Below are 27350 nucleotides of genomic sequence, written 5' to 3' on the forward strand. Positions count from 1 at the left end.
CCTCCTGCTTCCTTCATTTGTAACTTATTTCTTCAAATGTATCAGAAATATTTGTTTGCATTTTTAAACCAAATTTTTTTCTACTTTTGTAAACTTTCATTTCTCTAGCATGGTACTGCTTACACAGTTTCTTTTGTAAAACTACAAACATTCCCAGTTATTGGGAACATGAACTTCAAAAACAGAGACAGATCTGTGGCAAAGAGTTTACAGGGGAAATTCATCAGGATGCATATGCAGCCTTTAACGAACTACAGCTGGTAGAATGAGCACAGGTAGGAAAATATGATCATAAAAGAGCAAGAAAACCCCCATATATGGTGTCTGTAATGACATCAGAAAACTTTGGTATTGTCACCACTTTTTACATCACAATTCCTTCTCAAAAATATGGAAATTAATATTGAAAATCACATGAGCAAATTAATCTTCTGTGTGAGAAAGAGAGCACATTCAAGGGAGAAGTACAGAGGAAGCAGTTCAATAATAACTAAAGGCAATTATACCGATTAAAGTTACTTAATGTCACTTAATTCTACTATTTCTTTTAAAAATATTAGTCCATTACAAATTTTATTGCATAGAAATAATTTAATGATAGCAGGGAGAGAGTATGTGTTCCCACAAGAAAGACAAAAGTGAAGGATTTGTTTGAAGAGCTAAGATTTAAGTTATAATGCCATATTTTAAAAAATCACAGGCAAAAATCAAAGAATCAAACAAATGGAGAACTGTGGCACAGTCATCTAACTGAAAGGTTTACTAACACCATTAACCACTTCCATGATTTGAGATCTAAAAAGAACACTTTTCAAAGGAGACAGATTATTTCATATCTTTGCTACGAGCACTTTTTACTTAGTCAAGTCCAGCCAATATTAATTAGCATTCTGCATTTGAGAGCATTTTGTGTTTAAATTGAATTCAATTCAGAGCCATCTCATTAACTACATATCTTTAAACATTTTTTGCTCCAAGGACATTAATATCCTTTTTAACTAGGTGATATCATGCACAGTAGTTGTTTAGCCCAGCTCCTTTTTAAGCATCAGGCCACTGTTTTCATGGCTCTCTGTGCACAACTGCAGTTCCTCCCTCTAACAACTTGAAACCAAGATGATTGTTCCCACATGTCTGTGCCAGCCAACAGTCCTCAAGGACTTTTATTTACTCAAGCCTTAAGGCTACAGAGCTTAACTGCCATGACTTCCCATGGCAGAGTTGACAAGTACCAAATCTACTTCAGAAAGACTGCTTTTGCCACACTTGTATTATCCTTTGCTTGCCTAAATGAAGCAGTGCATTTGTGTCTGGGTTTCTATTTCATCCAATTGGTGAAATGAAAAAGCAGCTTTGACTTTAACAGAAAACAAAAATGGAAGCCACAAAACTGGAATTCCATTAAGTTTATCACGTCAGCTAGTTGAAAACGTTCCAAATAATGACAGAATTAAACTAATCAGGGGAAAATGCAGCTGCCGTTTCTTTTGCAGGAGATGATTTGTAAATACTTTTTACCTATAAAAATTATAAAGCTTTCAAAAATTTTCACAGACTGCATTACTTGATTTTAAGTGTGGAAAGAACTAGAGAAAGGTAAAATTTCATGTAATTATATCATGTTATCACTTGGGACATGAAGTGTATAAGTGCTGTTTGCCCAAGCTGATCTTATTTAAACACTTCTCTAAATATTAGCAGGTTACCTCTGAAACCACTAATCTTTCAGAAGCTCAGTTCCTTATACCTTCATTGCCCAATGTGATACCAAGAACGAGAAAATTCTTTCCTTTTAAAAGTGAAACAAGGGGAAAAGGAAGAAAACAAACAACCCACATCACATAGATATAAAGGAAAATATTATTCAGAATCCTACCAAGAAAATAATCAAAAAACCATATGAGGTCTACTGTCAGTATAAGCATCTCTAAAGATTTCTGGATGACCACAGCTGCAGAAGCTACTTCATTCCAAACGGACCACACTCCTATTTTAAACTCTGCTTCCATTGTAAGCATGTTTTTTTTCCTCAGCAGAGACAGAGGAAGGCTGAGAATGTATCTTTGCACATCCTACAGGCTGACTGTTCAGGTTAAGAGCAATTGTGAGTTAAAGACTCTGTTACCTGTATTAGGAAGAGGACATCACTTTAAAAAGGAAATCACGAATTTAAAAAGTAGTTCTAGCCCTTTCTCCCCAGTTGTATCTTGAGAAAAAACCCAAAAAAATAGAAAACTACTTCAGTAACTTCTCCTCACACTTCATCACTATAGCAATATGTGCAAAACATCATTAACTGTTTCAGACTGGGGCGCCATGTCTACTGTTTATTGTGCTAATTACAACATTTTTGTGTTCCCCTTGGGTTTGCATCTACCTGGTGAAATTTCAATGCTGTTTTGAAGTGTATTTTTCTCTGCTTTTCTTTGTGTATAGTGCCAGTATACCAGGATCATAACTAGGCCCCTTTAGATCAATCACAATATAACCAGTAGTTACGGTATACAAAGAATCATTTCTGAAGCAATCCTATCCAAACTCCTCTTCAAACATCTCCATTTAGAGCAAAGCATTTAAATTAGTAGCTAATATTGTTCTAATCATTTCCATCCACTAGTGACTTACCTTATCATAGTAAGTTTTGCTCAGTTATAAAAGCCCATTAAAGCTGTCTAACTGAATATTGTTTTCAATGGCAACAATGTAATTTTCTATAAACTTAAGAACTAGGGTGGTGGGGACTACACTTCTATTTTCACTTTAATTCAATAAAATAGATGAAAATGAGAAGTGTTTTGATAGCAAGATAAATCCAACATTCATCAAACTATTTGTCCCAAAAAACTTGCATTAAGTCTTTATACACTGAATATACAGCCCATTTTTTCTACTTTCCCATTTTCTTTTTATCCTTGTTTTCCTGCCTCTGAGCACTGTTATCTACTGGCCCTGCAAATGGAACTCTCTCCTCTTTCAGTCACCTTGCTCACCAGAAATTGTGTTTCAATTTTTTTGAAATGAAAATAATGGTGTCCCCAAATGAAAGAACATTCAAAGCAATAAATAAGAATGCAGTCGAGGGGGATGGGGTTGTGTGTGTAATACCTATCAGGTATTTGAGAGAGCTTCATTTGTAATACCATAAAGTCCCTGGAATGGGTCTCAGGAGGTCACAAGTGCACCCTCCTGCTCAAAGCACAGAGATCCCTGAAATCAGACCAGGCCATTTGATGTGCCTCTGAGCAGTCTTGAAATCTTCCAATAGATGGATAGACACCAAAAGAAAAAAAACAACAAATTAAAACCCTCACACCTTTGCTTCACAGTTTACTTCTGTTTACATACAGCATTTTGCTAACCCAAGTGTTCTTTCAGTTTAACTGTGAATTTTCTGCTTTGCCTCTACGCTCCTCTCTCGTGTTCTGAACAGTCACAGGGCCTGAAACACGAACGCTGCACAGAAACTGAAATGTCTGGCACATCCCACCTGCGACAAAGCTGCACTTGAAATGTGGAACCCTTTGTCAAGAAAGCAGTGGACAGCTGCAGAGTGACAGAGAGCAAATGGTGGCCTGGTGGCCAGAACGGTGCTTTGTGCCGTGGGTGATCTTCCCTTTGCACGCACAGCACATTGACCAGAACAATGCACTGGCAGCACAGCAAAGAGACCACACTGAAAGATCTGGCCCAGCCCCATTCGAAGCAAGAAAAATCACAAAACAATAGAAAAACACAATTTCAAAGTAAAACTCAGAAAAATAAAAATGTGAGAGTGAAATAACCATAGTTATACCATTATTGTTGTAAAATTAAAAGCAGATTTACATTTCAAGAAATATCAAATATCAACATTGTAACAGAAAGAAAAATAAAGCTTTTTTAGTCTTGTTCCAAGTATTTTCTGCTGTCTGCTTTTATTTGCTCTTTATGCAAACTAAGAACTGCCAAGAAGTCAATCATTTCACAACCCTTCTCTATAAACAGATTTGTTTAAACAAAAAAGCAGATTGCAATAAATAACTACTATAATCACCCTTCCTCTTCATTTCTATTAGGTTTTCTATATTAATATGTGTATGCTGAACACATCAGCATTCAGCTACAGTACAGATTTTACCTATTTTTCTAATCCATTTTCTCCATTGACAGGACTATGCTCACAATTTACAAAACTTCTTTGTAGACATTTACTTATTTCACAGTTCATTAACCTTCAAACAGCACACCTGCCAGTTTGCAGGTGTGTTATCTAAAGCAACAACACACTAACTAATAAAGTGCTACAGTACGTTTGTGTCAGAAATGCTTATGAAATGAATGTTTTTCTCCACTGAGCTACCCAGCTGAATTGAATTTATTTGCATCAATTTGTGTAAGTTTTTTTCCTGATGGTAAGTCCAGTAGTTAAGCACCAGTCACTGCAAACATGCACAAAAAAGAATCAAACTGTACTGCCTACCACTTTTTAAAGTATACAAATGGCAGTGTTTAATCTTTTTAAATCATTGAAAAAGATCATTCACTCTTTAACTTCTTACCCTCTACCATAACAATACAAGTCTTCATTTAAAAATTAACATCTTTTAACAGCTTTTTCACACAGCAAGGAAAACCTCATCAAGTGTCATATTCTCCCTTTTAACAATTCTCTATGGAGCACAGTGACATTTTCAGTTTTCTGTAGCTGGACTAGCCTTACATTGGCTCATTTTTGTCTGACCTCAGGGTTTTTACATCATTAATAAAGAGATAATCAAAACAAAGGGTATATACATTAGGGTAGGAAAAGTTTGCATAGTTTGGCACTATTATATATAACCTTAAAAATGGAACAAAATGAAATGCACGTAGCAGAGGTGGTGAACCTTCTAAGGACTGCTTCCAAACATTTTCCCTACTGGCAGTAAACCATTTTCAGACCTCCCAACTCTGGCCACCGTGATAGTTGCTGCCGTACAGGATTTATTTCTTTTTGTTTCAGCTGTCAATAAAACCTCAAGTGATACCTTTTTAAGTCAACTAAACATATTTAGATCAAAACAAAACACTGACATCACTGGGACAACAGAAACACTGTGCAAAAGAACATAGTGCTTAGATTCTAGGCTTGTTTACCAATGGTTTTAACTTTCCTCACATTATGTCACAAAGTGCCACTGCACCTGAAACCTGATCAAAAAAATTCAAGTGCCCTCTTATATTTGATGATCTGGTGTAACACATGTAAACTAACTAAATCTATCTGCTTGTCATGCCTCAACAGAGCCAGTATTCTTCAGGATGAAGATCATTATAACTCATTTCTTACTGTTGAAACCAACTGTGGAAGACAGAGCTCAAACTTAAACTATACTTCTAAAGCAGTAATATTTTCTGAGCTAATTTTGCTAAGACATCATGAAAATTCCAAACATGAAATTATACCCAAAAAAATCCATTCTACCAAATAAGAAACACTGGTAGAATTTGCCAACAAATAGAGTGAAACCAATGAACTTCCAGGGATACGTGAACTACAAAAGAACCGTCATTAATACCAACAAATTACTTCTAAGCCTCATGACCTATGAGACCTGGCTTGTGAGAGCTATGTAGGTAGGTGGAAGGCTGGCTATCAAGTGGAATTAGGACACTCCAGCAGAACCAGTACTGCACCCAGGGGTTAATACTGCATCCAGTCCTGTTCAACATCTTCATTAATGATCTGGATGATTGGGTAGTGTGCAGCCTGAGCAAGTGTGCTGGTGGAAAAAACATGGAAAGAGCAGCTGATACACTGGAGAGTCATGCTGCTGCTCACAGGGATTTTGACAAGCTGAAGAACTGTGCTGACAGGAGCCTCATGGAGTTCAGGGAAAGGAAATGCAAAGTCCTGAACCAGGAGAGAAACAATGCCAAGCACCTGCACGTGCTGGAGTTCACCCAGCTGGAAAGCAGCTTTGCAGATAGGACCTCGTGGTCCTGGTGGTCACGATGGTGAACTCCAGCAATGTGCCCCTGCAGGGAGACTCTAACAGCATCCCAGGCTCTGCCAGAAGGTTTAGGGAGGTGATCCTTGTCCTCTATCCACCACTGCTCAGAGGTCCTACCTGGGATATAATGTCCAGTTCTGGGTATACTGGAGACAGCCCAGCGAAAGGCTGTAAGGAAACTAAAGGATTAATTAAGGGCTTCATTAAAGCATTGGAGCATCTCTCATATGACTAAAGCCTGAGAGAGCTGAAGTGCTCAGCCTAGAAAAAGTGAATGGGGCATCTTATCACTGTGTATAAACATCTGAAGGAAGGCTGTAAAGATGGAGCCAGACTTTTCAATGATGCCCAGTGACAGGACGAGATGCAATGGGAACAAACTGAAACACAGGAGGTTCCCTCTGAACATTGGAAAGACTCACATTGGCCCATGTGGCCCAAAGAGATTGTAGAGTCTCATGCCTTGAGATATTCAAAAGACATCTGGATATGGTCCTAGACAGCCAGCTCTAGGTGGCCCTGCTGGAGCAGGGGGTTGGACCAGATGAGCTCCAGAGCTCCCTTCCAACCTCAATCATTACATGGTTCCATGAATCACATCCCATTGCATCATATGCAGCTGCTTCAGAAAAACCTGAAGATAACCTGCAGAGTACCATTAAGTTAAATAATTATAAAAGGCTTCTTATGAAATAACTGAGAGCCCATGGAGGGTTTCTTTTATTACAGGATTTACTATGCTAATTTAATTACAACAAGGTGATTACAAAGTAATCCTATTTAGGCAGGAAGTTGACACTGCAACTATGAATACCTTACTCAGCACAGGATTAGAACTGCCCTTTGATGGTTACTTTCACCTCCAGAAAGAAGCGCTTCAAGGCAAGTTATGAACGTGATTTAGGAAAGTACAAAATTCTACAAAAACTATTCTACAAATAGACAATGTGGACAGGCAGGAAGAAAGGAGTGTGGCTCAATGCAGGCCAAAATGTTATTAGCTTTCCTCATCTGGGAATGACCAACAACAATAGCTTGTACAGCAGAAAATTCCTTCTATAATGACTTCCACCTGCTGGAGGGCTGCCATTCGCCCTGCATCTCCCTGCAGCTGCTTTCCCATCTGCTGCTGGAAGCCATTGCCCTCCCTTTGGATAAGACCTGAGGCCTAGAGATAGACGATTCAGCTGCTCTAAGCAAACAAAATCTTTTCCCAATTCTCAGAGAACCAGACCTGCTGTGTCTAGAAGCACTGCTGGATTGCTACCACAGCACAGTCTAAGCCTGATCATGTAAAAGGTTCAAGCTCAATGGGCTTGTGCAGAAACTGGGAAGAAGAGGAATTAAATGCCTGTCAGAAACCAACTGGTTCTCCACCAGGACTGCAGAACCCCAGCAGCCCTTCACCAAGAGCACTATAATTCAGTTCTTTGTACCACTGCCCATCTGCCAGCCATGAGATTGCAATGTGCTGAGTACAGACCAGTCTGATAAGGAAGTAGGAAGTCAAATCAGTGGAGAGCCAAGGGAATTCATCACCATCCTCAGCAGCATGACAGGTCATACAAGCCTTGCAAAACAGATTTGCACAGCCCAGGATTTAAAATAAGCAATCTTTCCTGCTCAAATGCTAAATTGAGATCACCAAAATTGCTGGAGTTTTTATCCTTATTCTGTTATGATTATTTTGTATTATACACATATTGGCCCATTAAACACAAGCTGGAAATGCCAAATTTCATCTCTATCTTCTTAACATGCAGAGCACGAGACATAGAGCAAAAAGGGATAATCAGAATCTTAGAAATATTTACTTCCTGCTTCCACAAGAATTATGAGTTTAAGATTTTTTTTTCCTAGAGCTTTGCTAGCCAGCTAATCTGAAACATTCTATACAATTCCTCTATACCTTAAATAATATACTTCTCTGATTAGAAATTATTTGCACTATATAACTAAATTCCACAGGTATTTGTTTCCTGAAAGAGGCACACACATTAGAAATAAAATCAAGAATTTCTAATAGCAATCAATCTAATCAATGTTGTGTGCTCCAAACCGACAAAGTTTTTTAAAACACCAGGAAAATAGTTAATGGACAACACCTTAAACACTGGATTTACAAATTCTCTTAAATATGACAACCATCTCAACTGGGTATTCCATTACTCATATTTTTATGGTCTGATTTTGTAGGTACACACATAATTAATACACAGGTCTCTTTTAAAGAATGAAATTATTCATATTTTAAAATAAATGTTGATTGCACTTGAAAAAATAACCAGTGATTAATAACATGCACCTTTCAACAGTTCCCTTCAAAATACCTCAGTAGCTTCACCCTTCAGAACAGAAATACACAGAAGAAAAGAAGGATCAACCAGAGCAACCAAAAGGAAAACTCAGTCAGCTAACAGATGAGGAACAGGTCATGATATTACAACAATCAAGTCATTAAGGTCCACCTCCCCGCATTGAAGCCAATGAGAATTAGACAAACATTTTCTTAAAAGGCAATTGTAAGTGCTTCTAAAAATATTCTAGAATGAGAGCTGGTGTACTACCAAAATTATACATACACCAAATACATTGGCATTTAGAGTGTTTTAAATTATTCATTATTCTTTAACTTTCCTGCTACACAGACTTGAATCAAACACATCACCACCTTGATACTGGCTATGAAGTCAGTATTTTATTGCATTTCATGATCAGGAGATACAATACCTCTGTCTGAAGTATGGCAGCTCTCTGTTCTTTGGCAGTAAGGGACTCTTTAAGCACTTCAATGTGTTGCTTGCAATCTGAATTCTGATTGCTAAGGGTTTCAAGCTTAGTTTGTAAGGCAAGAAGTTCTGATTCTTTCTTTGAGAGTTCTTGTTTCAGTTGATCAATCTGCAGTGGGGAGGGGAAAAAAAAAGTTAGGCCATTCATTTTGTCTCCAATTCATAGCTCCACTGGAAATCTGAAAGGTGTGAATGACCATGATATGACCAAGCAGATACCTGTGAATTCTGGAAGAGAATTGAGATTCAGACTTTTTACACTCACATCTTCAATGGTGTTTCTTGCAATTTATTGTACCCTGTCTTAAGAACAATTGCCCTGTTGTTGCAGAAGTTGAAAGGAAACTCCTAAAGATTATACATGGTGATTTGGCCTATAAATTCACCACGGACCTCACTTAAGTTCAAAGGCATGTATCCCATGTGAGGCAAGTCTGGCAAGACAGCAAAAATGCATAGAAAAAAAAAGTGTTCACAAAAGTATAAATTCAGTCCTTCCAACAGCATGATTCCCATGACTTATCATCGGCCAGAGTGAATCAGGAATTTTTTAAGAGCCTGATAAAGAAAAACCAGACATCTTAGAAAGGAGAGGAAAACAGAAAAGTGGAATTTTAACCTTACTCTTCTTGCAAATTTGTTGCTGCCCACCATCCCCACCTCTTATTTTTCTCCCTGGCAGTTCACATGGAATTCTCAGGTAGTAGAAAAGCCAAGCCAAGAAGACTAACTTAAGAGAAGTCTGGGGAAAACATTATGAAAAATTCCACACAATGAAAGGGCTGAGAGATAATAAAAGCTTATCCCAGAGGAAACAGCAGAAACACAATACTAAGACAGAACTTCTGAATTTAAATGAATTTAAGTAAATGTCATGATATTGTGATTATTCTCCTCTTTCCACAATGATAATGGGAAGAACAGCCACAGAAGACAAAATTGTGATGGATTTAGAATATACGAATCAGAGCAAAGCACTGGACTATATACAGAACAATGTGTATAGGTGAAAGGATGGTGGATTAGGTGGCATATAACTACTCTTAAATTCTTGTGATATAACACTGGTCACCAGATGAATCCACATACATCACCTCATGAGGATTGTGCCAAATAAAATGCCTCACTGCATCTGCATAACTCAGAGAAATCACTTCCTTTATATGAAGAGCTCTTTTCCATGTTCCAACAGACATTTGGGATGCAAGAAATCTAGAGGTGGTAGATGGAAGATGATTCAAAAATCCCCAGGAAAAAAAGAATATCCATGGACTGATCCTACTCAACCACATTCCAGAACTATCCACACACTAAAACATCCCACAAATTCAATTGTATGGTACTGGGAATATTTATTGCTGATCAAAATGCTTCTATTTTGTTTTACATTGCAAGTGCATATTTAAAAATTAAATTTAGAAACAATGTTTCTTCCAACTACAGTCTGTATGCATGTCTTAATATATTTATTCCTTATTTCTTTTTATAAATCCCAGTATGTTTGTCTTGCTGGTTAAGGTGCTTGGAGAGTCACCCGTGAGCTACTGTATAAAATGAAGAATCTACCCTGGCACTAAAAGAAATCACCTTTAAAATCTGAAAATAACAAAATAAGAAAAGAAGCATACAAAAACCAGACATGAAGAAAGAATGCAATTAAAAGCTGCTAGAGAAAGCTTTCTCTGGAAAGCAAACCACCTTCTTCCATCCCTTGCCAGAACATGTAAGCAAGCATGGCAGGCAAGAGAAGATGGATAGAAAATGAACAATGGGAAAATCTATGAGACACAAGACAAAGCGTAGATCTGCAGCCAATCTGAATTACATCACAGACTTTATATGAGACGCATGTGAACATCACAGATGCTTAATCTCTTCTAGAAACTCTTTCCCCTTCTCTCCATGACACAACCCACACCCTGAGAAATAACAAAAAAAAAAATTTAAAAGGCTTTGTTTTCATTGCAGGTGTGGTTTAGAAACAGAATCTGTTTAGTTTAAAGTTCTGGCTACAAGATCTACAAATTGTCAGGAGTTTAAAAATGTGTTACAGCTCTCCAATAAAAAAAAAATTAAGAGTTAAAACACAAACCAAACACACACAACACAAAGATTGTTGAATAAATACGCTGATGTCTTTTTAAAATAAAGTATTATGGTGAAAAAGTACTAAAATTTCAATTTTAAAAAAATTGTCACAAAAATAAAAAGGTATAGCTATAAAACTTATATTAAGAAATTTTAGACATGGGTATATTCACTTTTTTGAAGTTCTGCAGTATCTCAGCATGTAAAAAAATAATTAAACAGGACATGAAATAGATTGCTGTCTCTAGCAGATATGCAAAGATTTTTGCTTTGTTGGAAGACCAGCTGTCATGATTCAATGAAACCTCATGATCTTATATAATACAATAAAAACATTTTTATACTTTATAAAGACTACAATGAAGATAACCTACAAGTCTGGGTAGAAGTGCTGTAGCATCAAAAAACTCCAAGTTTGTCCTCTGACCCTGACCTTCCCACTATCTCACATACTTCATATGTGCAATTTGTTTGTCACCGCTTTTTCAACATTGCCCAATATGATCTTGCTTCACCTCGTTTCCTGAAGCCCTAATTCCTTTTTCTTCCTTCTCAATTTACGATTCTGTCACCTCCCATAATTTCAGTTCCTTAGAACCCATTAATTTTCCATTTCCAGAAAAACATTATTGGTGTTCTGTTGGGATTTTTACACACCAAACGCTTATGTGACATTACACAGAGTAACCAGAAAACAAAGCAGAAAACAGATCAGAGCTTTCCCTCTGAATATTGCATATTAAAATTAATGGGCTAAATCTTTAAGTAAATAATTCCATTAAATGAAACTATGCTGATTGACACATCATAGGATTTGGTCTGATGAACAAATGACAACTGCTTTTTAAAGTGAAGGATTTAAGCAAAGGAAAAGGAGTAGCAGTGCAAATGATGCCTGCATACAGCAGACCCTACAAGTCTCTCAGTAGATTCACAGGTTATATTGGTTAAGGTCTGGTTTTAAACTGGTTATCAAATTTACAGGCCTACCCACACCAAAAGAAAATGCTGTAGCTCTTTTCCTGTTGTGGTTTGTTTGGGGTTTTTTTTCCTACAGGATCTCCTAGAACTTCCATGCTTCCTTCATTCAGTATGGAAAGTTCTTACAGACAGACATTAATTACAGGGCACCTTGTTACTGCTTTATCAATTCTTAAAACTCATCTTACTGGTAATTTGCTGAAATTGTACTAACCTGTCACTGGATTTTCATACCCATTCCAGTGGGCAGCGTGAGAGTTCTAATATTCAAAGAACTACTTAAATTCAGAGTGCAAACTCACACCTGAAAAAAATGAATCAGTGTGCATTTAAATATGTGGCTGATAGCCAAAGGATGAACCCTAGTAAGGGAAGGAAGTCTTCCAAAGCAGAAATTTTTATTAACAGTACATATCATCCTATATGTTTTCTTCATAGTCTCAGTTATGATATTTGAAGGTGCAGAGCTCTTAGTCATAAAAACTTTAAGATCTGTTTTGACAATTTCTGAATTATGTGAGTGATGACGTTTTCTCCCTTCAAAACCTGAGCAAGGAGAGACCTTATCAAGTGGGCAAGACAATGAAATCTGAGCAAGTTTTCTTTCTCATTTTTACAACTTTTATTTAACTGCAAGTCACAATTAAAGCCTAAATATTTGGAAGGAGTGAATATTACTAAGAAGTAGTTAAGAAAAGAAACACTTCCAAACATTGTCTGCCACTCATGTACAATAAATGATGTTCAGTATTTGCCTTCATTTAACACCTTCCCATTTATTTAAAACAAGAGCAGATTGAAAACAAGTTATATTTCAAGAATAAATGAGAAGTATTAAGAACTTCAAGCACCTCAGAAGAGTTTTGTACTGTTCTTTGCCATCAACCCTGTTTATCAGAATTTATCAACAATGTCAGGTTCAACAGATCACATATAGCAAGATCTGTTTGCTGACAGCTCCATAAATACTTTTCCATCTTGAAAGGTTCTCAGATGAGTGATAAAAATAATATCTTCTGCTGCAAATCTTAATTTTAAGTGGAGGAAAAGGACTAGTGAAAGAAAACAGACAAAGCTTCATCAGAATGTGGCATTTATCAAAGATCAGAAGGTTGTGACAAAACAAGGCATATTTAATACTCTTCTCATTCATCTGCTTTCCATGCTACAGAAATATACTGAAGCTTGTCCTCTCAAAAAAATCAGGAGATTGTTAAAGTTCTAGGCTTTGTACTTTATTTTTATATCAACAGGTTTCCTCACATGTATTGGGAGTTTTGCTGTAAATCACTAAAACTGAATTGCTTTGAAATTAATGATGTTTAAGTAAGAAAAATAATTTTCCTGATGAAAATGCTACTTAGGAGCTTTATTTTATTTTTTTAGTAGCTTAAAAGCTACTTTTTTTCCAACAGAATAAGTATGTTCTTTGATTATTATTTTTTCTTTATAAATCTGGATTAATTCCACATGGGCACAAACACTTTAATTTCTTCTGTAGCAAAAACCCCCAAACAATGAACAAGCAATAATGTTTTTTGAGTTTGATACAATGAAATGTGTCACATCACTACATGTTTATTCCCTGCCTGTGGTCAACTCCTAATAGTCTATGTAAAGTAATACAAAATTAAAGGAACTCTTCAGGAACAAAATCATTAAATTGCTAGTCTTGAAAAGATGAGCAGAGTACAATTTGGTAGCCTCTAGGAAACAAAAGTCTTTACTACAAAACAACACTAAAAGCTAAAATCAAAATAATTTTCATTTATCCAAAATGCTCCACTCCTTCATGTCTACTGATTATCATACAGTAGAGATTTACCAAAAGGAGACATGCAGCTGCTTGCATTGGAAACGGTCAAGTTAAAACTTTTCTTTCCATTATTTAAACAGTTTTAATCTCTTTTATAAATAGATCTTACCTTATTTTTCATGAACTTTGAGTGACTCTTGTAAACTTCTATTTGTTTGATTTCTTCTTCTCGGTCCTCTGTATTCAGAACTCCATTTGTCTTTAACATCTGTATTTCATCTTCAAGATCTCTTATATTGCGCTCAAGTGAAGCTATTTTTGTATCCTAAGTTACAAAAAAAGAGAGTATTGAAAATTGCATGAGACATATATTAAAGAGCAACAGAAGCATATCTGTACTTGAGTGAATATCAAATAATGAGACAGCAAAAATAGATGGTACAAATAGAGAATGCACATAAACCAGGAATAATTCTATTGGGTTTAGCTTAAAGAAATGCAGAATTCAGACCAGACCTCCTTCACCACAGTTGCACAGTCTGTAGAGAATACATTCCGGTCAAAATTCCATTTAATTCCTACACAGGGATGAAGGGAGAATGGCAGATGCCCTATTTTTCCACTATGTATGATAACAAACCATGTTATGGTTAGCAACCATCTAGGCCTGGCTATTCTCCCAAGCTGTTAGACACAAAGTTTAGCCTAGAGAGGCCAGTCCATGTCTCTGCAGGACAAGAGGCCGCTTCATTGTGTTGCTCAGCCTGAGGCTCAGGGTCCCTCTTCCTCTGGAGTTCTGCCTGCTCTCAACAGGGAGAAAGGTTGTGTCCTCATATATTTTTCCTTGACTAATCTAGCCACATCACTAAGAGTGGATTTAGCACTTTTTATTGTGAGTCCCAAGATAAACAAAACCACAACCATTAAAAATTTTTACATGCCAGCCAATGGCTGCCACGTGTGCCAGCACCACACTGGAAAACAGTGAAGATTTTTGCTGTTTCCAGTCATCTGGAAATTGGCTAAGTCCCTTCTGTGAGAGTCAGAAAGATTAGAAAATCGATTACACAAATCTGTCACAACTTTCTGTGTGAAAGAACATTGCAAAATTACTCATTAGGAAATCTAGTCAACAACACAGAGGGATCAACCACCCGTACAATATTAGAGACTGGATGAAGTTCTTGTTCCACTGAAATCAATATGAAATAAAAATTTAAAAACCAAACACACCACAGAAAACAAACCAACCTGATTCACTAAGACCAGGCTATTAAGTTAGAAAGCTAATTTGGGAAAAACATACAAATGTAATTGATCCTTTAACCAGGACAAGGTAAGGTTGAATCACTGCAACTTTGTTGCTTTCTTTAGGCTGCCTAAAAACAAGCAAAAACCCCAGCGCCTGTAATAGCTTCTTTCATAACAAAGCTAGGCACATTTAGCAATTTAAGACACAGAAGAGTCTGGATGAAGTTCCAAAAAACATCTGAATTTTTGGTACTGAAGGGAAAAAGTATCTCAAATTATTTTTGAGGACCACTGTTATAAATCCATATAGAATGAAAGCTAAGGACTAGGCAATGCCACTTAGATGGCCCACTGTCACTCCTCTAACATTTTTGCTTTTATCTTTATAGTCAACAATAAATCTCAAACTGAGAGAAGTTTTCTTTTATTATTTTCTTATTCCACCAAAAATTAACTTTACAATTAATTTTAATTCTAAAACACAGAAGTAAAATATTGAGATGGAATGAAAAAGGGGAAAAATTCTCATTAAATCTTCTCACATTTGGAGAAGCTGCACAAAAGGAAAAATACTGCAAGATACAAAAGTATTTAAAAGCTCTGAAGACTTAAACACAACACAAAAATAATTGTAGCTCTCACAGATACAATCAATTCAGCTTGCTCCATTAGACTTCATTTCAGAAATATTTTTCTCCTATTTTTGAAGATAAAAGCAAAACCTATGCTTCACTACACTTTGGAATGATTTTGCAATGAAATATATTAATACTTACATGACCTGTTATGACATGACATCTGGGAATAGTCTTCATCAAATCTCCCCAGCTAAGTCTGTAAGAGTCTGCCTTTTTGTACCGCCTTCGTATTTTATGTGTTTGCAAATATAATATGGCAGAAACAATTTATAGCACAGCCTGCTACACTCTTTAGAAGGTTTATACATCACAGAATAACATTTAAGCTTTATGAGAAATATCTAACATAACTTGTGGAAGCACTTTCTGTACTTCTACTTCATCACAAGATTGAAATCTGAGGAAAAGTTTATTTTTAATCAATCTCTGCATGCTGTGATTAGAGATGTGTGAAAGCTATTTTCCTATGTCTTGAAAAATTGTCACTAAGTTTTATATTAACTTTTTATTGCAACAGAAGCCAGATATTTCACAAATTTTGTGAAATTCAAAGGTACTGTTCCCAGTTGCATGCTGGCTTGCCCAGGAAACCTCACAGGTTTCCTGCCTGGACAACTGCTAGAAAGTGAGGAACCTTGTAGGTCAGAGATAATCAGAGAGCCCAGAGCTCCCAGTGGGTACTGCCACAAGGGAGCTGGGCTGACTTACAGGATGGAGAGAAAGTTTGGTAGCTTTGCATTTGCCAAAAGTTTTGACAGAATAGGCACATTCCCATAAAATCTTCTGATTCAGCTGAATCAGCGTTTTCCCAAAGAAAATTTCAATTGGAAAACTTTCAACCAGTCTTGTTGGGGCACAGGGTCTGGCAAGCTTTCAGAAACTGAAATGGGAACAGATGCAATATTTCCTTCAAACCTCTAAGATTTATCACCATTAGCAACATTCTAAAAAACTACATGGGTCTGTGTTGAATCACAATGAAGATTCCTTTGCAATAATATTAAGGAAGCAGATTAGTATTAAATGGTACTAATAAACATCTTCTGAGTTCTACAACAATGCAGCATTTGTTCAGATTTTTCAGTCAGGCCCTCTAAATCTGTTAAAAGACATAAGATTACATAGCAGGATTTGTGATAGAGATCAGGGCACTCACCCTAATCTATCCCCCCCTTCCAGCAGTCACCAATACTTCTTCCTTATCTCCTTTATTAGAACAGTGTTGCAGATATTCTAGGAGAGGTTAGGGCTATTTAGGTTTCTGCTGGCTGGACCTAGCAGAAACCCACCTCTTTTGGAATGTGAAAAAAATTAGTATGTGTCCTGATGCTGAAAACAACAGGGCTTCACAATAGAAAAAGACTAACTCTACAAATGAGTTTCCACAATGAGGTTTCATGAATCATATCAATACTTACAAGAGCCCTACAGTACATTTCCTGAAAACTGAGGGGCAGGAAAAGGGCAAAACATTTGTAAATAATCACAGAATATTCTGAGCTGGAAGGGACCCACACAGATCATCAAGTTCAACTCTGTATAATACATCATTCCAGGCTGTCTTACTCTGAAAGGAAAAGTAAGAAAATGCTACTGCTCATCATGTGAGATACCTGATAAATTTAAATTATGTCTGTGAAAAATTTTGCTTGTAGGGCATTCAACAAGCAATCAGAAGGTAATATTTGAAACTTCACATTTAATAAAGCTTGAATTTAAACACTTATGTACATAGGCTGTCAACAGACCATACACAACTGCTCTTACTGTATGAATTTTTACCTTGTCAATTTAATGCAGAGAATATTCAGGTTTATCTTTGAAGATAAGGGAAGCGAAAGTTCATGCAACCTTAGCAATAGAGTATGTTGCACTGCAAACACACATACACACTCCTCTAGAACCAAACCCATACCTGAAATATCACAGCTGGATCAATACATAAAGATGGCTCTTTCTGCAAGTAAGGTAAACCACAAATATTTTTATTTACTTTACAGCTTACATTTATAAAGACTTTATAGATGCTAGCCTCCACATATTTTTCAATATCCTATCCTTAAGATGAGTTCTAGGCCATATCTGTTGGCAGTTTCTGATTTTCTCTCTCAAGTAATATCACTGTTTTAGTGATGGTAGAATTAGACCATAGCAACATATAATGGTTGGGCTGGAAGCAGCATTTAAAGGTCATCTAATCCAACCCCCTGCCATGAGCAGGGACACCTTCCACTATCCCAGTTTGCTCCAAGCCCCATCCATTCTGGCCTGGAACGTTTTCAGGGATGGGGCATTCACAGCTTCTCTGGGCAACCTGTGCCAGGGCCTCACCACCTTCATCATAGTTTTTTTTTTTCCCATATGTCCAATCTAAATTAATCCTACTTCAGTTTAAAACTGTTGTTCTGTGTCCTATCAGAACAGGCCCTACTGAAACCTCTGTCCCCATCTTTCTTATATGCCCCCTTTCAGGACTGAAAGGCTATAAGGTCACTGAGGAGCCTTCTCTTCTCCAGGCTGAACAGCCTCAACTCTCCCAGCCCATCTGTATAGGAGCTGCTCCAGCCCTCTGATCATTGTTGTGGCTCTCCTCTGGACTTGGTCCAACAGGTCCATGTCTTTTTTGTCCTGTGGAGCCCAGAACAGGATGCAGCACTCCAGGTGAGGCTTCACGAGAGATGAGCAAGTTTTGATCCCATTCACGTGGCTCAGGAGCACTTACCATAAAATGAAAAGTATGTTTCCTTTTAATCTTTGTATTATATTAACAGGAGTTCATCAACTTTGAATATCGCTGATATTCAAAATACATTCAAAGATATCAGTCATCTGGCATTTGCCAGTACACAATATGCAAGGAAGCATGCATGGGTGCAATAGCAGTTAAAGGAAAGGATTTCCATGTACCAGTTTTATTTTATACTTTAACAGACTAAGATTTAGACTTGAGGGGAAAAAATGCAGTTTAATTACATATATCCACAGTCACAAAGTCAAAAGCAACCCCGGCATCAAAACTAGACTAGTCTGAGGGAATAACAGGAGCATGTGTGAGAGGGAAGCATCCTGCTCTCCCTTAGTTTTGTGACTCTGCTTTGCAGAAGAAAAGAGGGCTTCTGGAGAATAAGGTCAGTTGCAGAAAAGAGAGCTGAGTAAAGAATGTAGTGAGAAACAATAGAGCAAAAGACATGACATCGGGAAGCAAATGTGTCTATGAAGCAAAACCAGAAAGTTAGGAAAGAACAGCCTGTGCAATGCATCTGAAAAGACAATAGATATCTGGAAAGGAATAAATAAAGCAAGAAAAACAGGAGTCAAGGCATAGCATGTGAATTTTCCATCTTTTTTTTTTTTTGCCCTTTTTTATTTTGCATGAACATACAGGATATGGACACTGCTCAACAAGACAGCAGTTATGCAGAAAAGGCAATTGCTGTAAGAAAAAGCAACTATTTACAAAGTTTCAGAGGGAAATGATGACAGGACAGAAAAGGTAATTCAGAAGATGTCTAGGACAAATAAGCACAAGAGAGGATAGGTAGGATAAGTGGGTATACTTGATTAGATGAAAGGGAATAGAGACCACGAAAAGGGACAGAATTCAGCAGTGACAAGGGACAGAAGAAAACCACAGAGAGAATAGAAGGATTTATGAAGGAGGGAAAGTTGCATCCTGGCAGAGCCTGAGGGAGCCATGGAAAGGACTCAGACAAAAGCCAAAGTGGTGAAGGGCTGGAAGGGGCTGGGTGTGGTGAAGAGAAATGGAAACTGCTTAGAGCCTCTGCATGGGGGAGTGAATGGCCTGAGATTGCCATATTACAGCTAATCCTCTCCCTCCTTCTACCCTCAACACTGTAGGGAAACAATTCCTTCAATGCTCGATCATTCAAAACAAATGTTCCACATTTTTTTCAAAACAAATGGATTAAGACAATTTAAATTTACTTGAAAACAGTCCAAATCTGGAACTTGTAGTGAAAACTGCTGTTTAATCATGCGGATTTCAACATCTTACATTTGCCCCTTTTTCTTTTCAGTATTAGGCCTATTTTAGACAGGGGCAACCCCAAAGGGGTGTGTGTTCACAGGGACAGAAAGAACTGGATGCCTCAGAGCCAAAAAGCAGCCTGGCATCAGTACTCCAGCAACATGATTTCAGCTCACTCATGACAAATGAAAGCCCTCACTACGAAGATTCAGTTTTTAAACAGTGGAACATTGCACCATGCCCACCTCTCCTGGAAGTCAAACAGAAAACACTTCACTGTCTTCAGCAACAGACACTGTCAGGAACAACTACAGTCATCACACGTGTCATTCATGGGTCATGTACCCCCTATCCCTGTTCCTTTCAAAGAGTTTTGGTACAGGAAGAGGAATTGAAAATCAATTTCAACATGTCCTTTACATTGTTAATAACCCACATGAAAGATTATAAATTATTCTATCACATTGTTTTTGTATCCCTAAACTTTCAAATTTCTAGTTCTGAATATTAAGAGAAAAACCAAGTTTCTCAGCCACTCCCTTACTTTTCCATTCACTTAGGGCAATGAGTTACTGCAAAGACATATTTTAGATTTCATAAAAAGACTTCTGAACTAATGAAAACAAATATACATCTAGAAATGGAATTCTGTAATCAATGTACCTTATTTGTTACTCATATAATCCAAACTAATTATTATCTATAAAAAGACAGATACTGTATTTAAAAAGTCCTGCTGTTGTTTTAACTGTGTATTTACCACAATGTTCAGACATGCTGAACTCATTTGCTCATAACAGAAGTCACTGGCAAAATGAGGCCTTTAATTTGCACTTCCTTTTAAGACTGAAAGGCCATCATTAATGAATTTCAGGCAGCATTGCCAACTCACAAATTATCTCAGGTCTCATGGTATTTTTCTTAAAGATGAACATTCCAGACTCATAGAATTATGCAAAAATATCCGTTTTCACTTTTTAAATTACTATTTTTATTCTTTGTTATTGTGGAGGGAAAAGTCACAACACTTTAGTAATATTATATATCAAAAAAGGTGAACTATAGTCAGGACTAAGAGAGCTGTTTCATCATATTTTTTCATATCTGCTGATGCAACTAGTATTTTCTTTAGGTTGGCTGTAAAATTATGGCCTCATAACAACCAACAGAAGAATTGGTTTTAAAGTTTGAGAAAGAAAACATTTTACATTAGCCTTGGACAGTTTGCCTCAGACTTCTGTTTGTCAGTTTAGTCCGTGTACTTTGGATCTCCTAAAACACACACACATACACACCCTAGTCTTTTTTAAAAGCAATATTCAGTTATCATTACTCAGCAATGCTACACTTGATTTTTTTTAATCAATTTTATTTAGTAAGCACACCAGGAGAAATAAATACTAATTATTCCTAGCTACATAACAGAATTAATTGACATGGTAAAGGAAGCATTAATGACTAAACAGTCATAAATCAACCCTGGTAGGCAGCTGAGTGTCACGGCTGCTCGTTCACTCCCCCCTCAGTGGGACAAGCAAGACAACCAGAGGGCAAAAGTGGGAAAACCCATTGTTTGAGGTAAAGCCAGTGCAATATGTAAAGCAAAGCTGTGCATGCAAGCAAAGCAAAATATGGAATTCATGCACTGCTCCCCATGGGCAGGTAGATGCCTGGCTGCCTTCAGGAGAGGAGGGCTGCATCGGGCACAAGAGTTATCTGAGAAGACAAATGCCGTGACTCTGAATGTCCTCCCTTCAGTTTGCTGAGCATGACATGATGGGATGGAATATCCCTTTGGTGAATTTGGGTCAGCTGTCCCTGCTGTGCTCCCTCCCAGCCTCTTGTCCATCCCCACCCTACTTAGAGGATGGGAGCAGAGTGAGAAACTGGGAAACCTTTGACTCTGTGTAAGCCCTTTTGGACAACAGCTAAAACATCAGCATGTTATCAACACTGTTTCAGTCTGAAATTCAAAACACAGCACCAGACATGCTGCTCCAGGGAAAATTAACTCCAACCCAGCCATACCCAGTACACAACATCATGCTGAAAAAACAACACAGAGGGAAACATGCAAAGACCATACCTTCATTTCAATAACTGTTTGCAGAGCCTTTGTCTTTGCTGGCTCAGGCTGAAGTTGGGTTCTTCTATGCAATTCCTGTGGAGGAACACGATAGAAATAAGCTTGACGGCTCATCTTCCCATTATTTTAATTGCTCATATGAACTCATTGCAACAAAAGTGGGATGATGAGAACCACGTAAGTCCAAGTGCTACAGGTGCTTCCCTGGCTGTAACCCCCCTGCCATTGCTGCAGTACTGATCTCATGTTACAGCCAACTCTGCCAGCACATGTGCTATTTCTGAAACCCCTTATCAATAATTCATGTCAAGCGTGACAGCCCAGCAAGGAATCTCTTAGTCCAAATACAATGCTGCTGTTGCTGCTTAAACACCCAAACTTAATTCAATTGTGTTACTAATTCAAACACTGCTAAGTGTTAAATCTTTTACAGTCATGTCTTCTTAATTTTTCCTCTAATGTCTGAAATAAGCAATTTAAAGACATTATATTTAAATTTGACATTTTAAGGATAATAATTATGTAGTGGGCTGATGCAGCACACGCTACAGTAGCAATTACATTTCAGTTTTCACATTTTCATACTGTTTTTTATGCATCTTAATCCACAGGCAAAAGAAAAATGGATTGCATTAGTTAAGACAAAGTTAACAGAACCAATACATACTGGTCTTCATAAAAATAATAATAAAAAACCCCTACAAGAGTATGAAGACAGCATCACTCAGTCTCATAAAACCAGAGCTGTATCTTGGTATGATACATCCCAATAAAAAACTCACATAACTACCTGGAAAAAAAGTGGAGTAAAGGTGTGACAAAACATTTTCATTTGAGAATTTGGTGATGCTTATTCCCTTCTCATAAACCATCTGAGATTTATTATTAAAAAAACCTGAACCAGGACAAATACAGTCCCATTTCTACTCCTTTGGAGTCCTGCTCTAAAGGACAGGAGTGTCATCCTTGATTGTCTTTATGTCTCAGTTCTTTCTACTGCAGTGCTCCACATATACTCCTGAACTAACCTTGTAGCCATGAAAAAGACATTTATGCTTGAGGCCAAGGAGCCAAGGTCATTCACCTAGGTCTTGCCTACCTTATAACCCACAAGTTTAAAAGCCATAATTTTTTGTATCACAAACTATCAATCAGTTTCTTCTTCTGTGTAGCAGCAAACATATTGCTGATCCACAACTGTGAGAAACAACTGTTCTCAAAGACTAAGTAGTAGGAGTGATTTAATGTATGTTATTAAACTAAAGTCTACTGCTAATAAACATCTTTATAAAATAGATTAAAAAAATGTGTGGCCTAATATATTAAAGTAACTGAAAGAGACAAGTTAGTACACCTAATGCTAAGTCTGAATGGTTTTTTATTAGGTTAAACATATTGCAGGTACATATACATATATTTAAACTGCACCTAACAGATAACAGTGAACTTATAATTTTGCTTTTATGATTTTTTCAAATGCTTTGGCATTTATGGAATTCTTTCTGCATTTATGAAATAGTATCTCTGAGTAGTCCTTTTTTGTTGGCTTTTTTCTTTTAATTTCAATGCGACTCTCCATAGTATAAAAAGAAAGAAATCTTTGCAAATCACCTATGCAAGGAATCTCTCCACCACCACCAGCTGTTTGTCTTAGATCAAACAAGTACCTTCACTGCACAACTGTTTTAAAAAACAGGAGAATGTAATGAATTTGTCAAAGTTATACAAAAGAATAGTTGGCCAGCCATACCACTATCAGATCAGCAAAAATTACAGCTAATTCTAAGACCAGACTTTTCTCCCCAAGGCCATATAAACTGAGCTGGAATATAAACAGGATTCCACACATTGCCCAGGGAGACAAACCAGAGTTTCCACCCCCTTAGCCAAAGATGAATAGACTGCCAAAGATGCATATTCCGAGATGTCTATCATAGCATGAAGCCTTGTCTCATAATGCTTTTCCTGTTTGCTTTATGAATCAATCTGATGCTGGCTGACTTAAAAGCTTTTCTTCTCTATCCCTGATGGTAAAATGAAGCAGACTTTAGGATTCTGGAGAAGATCAGAAAATGACTCCCACTTTATTATTTTGTGTGGGTTTTCTTCCAATCAGATTCAAATGTTTGGAGACTCCCACAAGGCTCAGTTCTTGAATTTATGTTGTTCTAGGTATGTGCTTTTTCATTTGGGGTACCTGATTCAGGGATATACTTTGGGGGTACTAATTTAAGGATACAGTTTATGTACATGATACACTGATTTTCTTACTCTGAGGTCATCTGGAGGCTTTAAAATTTGCCTGAACAGCTAAGCAAGAGATATTCTGGAGATTTCAGAAAGTCCTCATAGCCTAAGGAAACCAGATTTTTATCCATTACATCATTTCTGGAATGATGTGGTTTTCTTTTTTTTTAATTTCTTTTAATAAAAAGTCCAGGAAGACAAAGAAGAATATGTGGGGGGAAAAAAAAAAAAAATCAAAATCTTATCAGGGATAGTTTCTTTTAACCTAAGCTTTATTGAATGGAACTCTTGATACTTATATCCACAACAAAGTACTTGTTTCATCATCTCTGCAATGATCAAAGCCTATACTAAAATCTCTCAGAGTTGCAATCATTTATAAAATTAGATTTTCTTTATATCCCTCTATGTGACATCTGCAATTCGTAGTAATTCTGAGCAACCACTTTGCACAGGCAAATTAATTCTAATTCTGTGTAACCAAATGCCCACACCTTGTCTTTCCTGATGATGCTTAGTTGTCAAGGTGATTAATGCACCCACACAAAATTGACAGGTAATCAGATCTTCTTCACATTCAATTTACTTTAATAGTCTTTGCTTTTAAACTAAAATAAGTTTCAACCCAAACCTGGCTTTCTCCTTCCACAGTATTAGGTTAGCATCCTGTATTGGCCTCAGAAGTAAATTTAGCACACAATTTTAACAATAATTCAAACACCAAGAAAAAAAATCCAAAGAGGAGGTAGGTTATATTTATAATCCTAAAATACTGGTGGGAAAATGAATTCTACCCTTCTGTTCAGAAATTGATATGATTGCAAGATTTTGTCATTATTCACTGGTGCTGAAAATCCCCACTACGTAGTATAATCTGAATTTAATACTAATTACCCAAATAAAAGCATGGTTTTATCCCAGCTTTATTAAAAGACACTTCATCTCTTGGCTGCAGGAAAGTCAGGGTGCTGAAAACAGATCCTTCTTTACTCTGTTTCTGAAGTATTTTATTAACGTTCCCAAGACATCATGACTGTGTTGTTCTCATTCAATGATACCAACCCTGTCAATGTAGTTCAAGGTTTTACCTTTATTTACACAGAACTGCCTAAAATAATGACAAAAAGTGCTAGAAAGGAAAAGATCAGGAAAATGAGCAATTTAGAGATGGTGTGAAACTGTCAGTGGGTTTGCATTTCAACTGGTATGCTTCTATTGATTAAAGAATAGAAGGAAAATGGAACCAAAAACAAGAAGATGTTTAAAAACTAACAAAATTCAAGACTTGTGAAAAATAAAGACGTAAAATCAATAAAACCATCAGAATCAAATAACCATTGGAAGAAGAAAGAAATTATTAAAGAAGGCACCATTAAAACTGGCATGAAAAACCACTGCCAGTAAACGCAGCTTTTTGCCTTCATAGACAAAATGTACAAATCTGTAAATCACTGCAGGCAATGGTGCAGGAGCTGCTAGTTCTCTCAAACACCTCAAAGCACACTGGTTCCATTCTCCTGGAAAAGAAAGCCTTGATAGTTCTTCTACAGGATCAGCTTGTCTGAACTTTAAAATTTAGACCATCAGTATTTTAATATTTCGATCAATCATTTAAGTAAAAGCACAGCACTTACCTAAAGTGTCTAAATAGCAGTGTTTCTTCAGCCAAAAATACCATTAGAAACCCTGATCAAATTCAATTTAACCAGAATACTGGAAAAATGTAACATACAGGAATTAATTCATTCTTAACATACAGACTTATCTGCTCTTTTCTGTTTTCTAACTCTTCACATCCACCCCCAGCCAAAAGAGTCTCATAGTAATTTAAATGAGAGTAGATTTTAAAAATCCTCATCAAACACTTTATCTTTCAGGAAACCATAAACTGACAACACAAAATTCCCATGTCTGTCTCCAGTGTGCAGGAGTGACGAGCCCGGTTATTGGAAAGGGTTTTAAAAATCATGTTAGCATGGACCATCTTTTTAAAATTCACCATTATAGGTATTGGAGCTCTGTGAAAACCTGTTAAAGAAATTTTGTCAAATCCCAACAAGTTTTACAGCTTGAAGAAATGAAAATGTGTATATAAGGACATGAAACGAAAAATTAGAGGACATATGAAGAGCTGATAGCTACAAAAGTTCTGCAGAGAGTTTATTTGTAAATTAGGTGTATTTAAATCTGTTCAGTTCTCACCTATAAGCAAAATACTCGGATGCATGCCTAATTCTCTCTCCATTTATCATTTTAAATAAACAGATATGACTTTTGATGAATATGAAAGAAACTGCATTAATCAGGCACCACCACCAAGCCATAAGAAAAAGGTCAATGGTCCATCACCATGGACAAGTCCAACAATAATCTCAATGGCCTCAGTATTACTCTTGAACAATGAGTCTAACACCACCCCTGGCCTACATTAAAAAACTCAGAGATGTAAAGAGTAGGAGGGAGAAAGGAGGAGTTTTTACACCAGTTGAAAACCATCCTATTGAATCACGAGCCAAAGTACATCTTTGCAACAATCAGACTTCCATTTATTCCTGAATTCATGCATATAAGAGGGGCTTATAAAGTTTTACTAACATGCCTAAACACAGACTATGAGGAAAAATAATCTGAGCATTAAGAAACTCAGCTTTTCTTTGACTTGTATGTCAAAAACACCTTAAGCAACCACGTGCATTGTCATACTGGAAGAGTGTCCTCTGGCAAGAGACCACATACAAAAGGTTTCAAGTGAAAACACAGTTTGTATATGGAGCTTGAAATGCATGTGAGACAATTTAGTTTTTAACTGAAAGCACACAGAATGTTTCCTGAAAGGAGCTACTGAAACTCCGCTTTTACCGGAATTCTTGAAAATTTATTTCTTTTCTTTGTAGAAGGAATAAACCTTCAAGGGGATCGTTCCTGTTTTGCACTGTATCATTAATCTCTTTTCCTCTTTCCAAAATTACTTCTCCAAATTTAGGAAAAGGGAAGAGTTATTGCTTCACACATATCTTCAGAAAAAGAAACTTTGATGATAAACAGTTTTCTTGCTTTTCACCATTTTCTTTAAGAACCCATACCAAAACCCCTGAGTGCCTGCAGTAAAGGAAGCCCATATATTTGTTTTCAGGGGCAGTCAATTAGAATCAGAAAACAGAAGTTCCAACTGCTGCTTACACTTCTGCAAAGCAAATATACTCTGGAAACATCTTGGCTAAAAAACTTACTCTTTGCACTACACATAAAGCTTTAAAACTGCATGGAAAAATATGCCTTTTGTTTTTTAAAGCTGAATGTTTAAATAGGCATTTATTAATAACCCAAGTGCACTAAAGAGAATCACTTACTTTGCAGTAGGACACATCAATGAAATATTGTTGTGAGTTATAAACCAGAGGATTTTAGGTATTTGGTTTTGGGATCTTTTTTTGGAAGACTATCTTTTATCACATCTTCAAATTCTTAAAATGTAAAATCCTTATTGTAACAAATCCTTTATGTAATCCATAGTATTTAAAAAATCCTTATCCAACAAATCCATGATTTTAAAG

The 27350-nt window shown here is 36.8% G+C and overlaps 1 protein-coding gene across 12 annotated transcripts in view; it reads right to left on the reverse strand.

Annotated features, from left to right (window-relative positions):
• The window catches only part of ERC2 (ELKS/RAB6-interacting/CAST family member 2), a 419948-nt gene that overhangs the window by 309968 nt on the left and 82630 nt on the right, over positions 1-27350 (reverse strand). For all 12 annotated transcript variants that reach the window (XR_011154642.1, XR_011154644.1, XR_011154643.1 and 9 more), the window contains 3 exons: positions 21550-21624; positions 13756-13911; positions 8703-8870 (listed from right to left, as the gene is read on the reverse strand). Coding sequence is in view for 9 of the 12 variants with exons in the window: in XM_069027749.1 (XP_068883850.1) it covers positions 8703-8870; positions 13756-13911; positions 21550-21624 (399 nt within the window). In the remaining 3 variants the exon portion in view is untranslated. The remainder of the gene's footprint in view (positions 1-8702; positions 8871-13755; positions 13912-21549; positions 21625-27350) is intronic.

The sequence above is a fragment of the Aphelocoma coerulescens genome, chromosome 12, assembly GCF_041296385.1.
Source record: "Aphelocoma coerulescens isolate FSJ_1873_10779 chromosome 12, UR_Acoe_1.0, whole genome shotgun sequence".
Classification (NCBI taxonomy): Eukaryota; Metazoa; Chordata; class Aves; order Passeriformes; family Corvidae; genus Aphelocoma; species Aphelocoma coerulescens.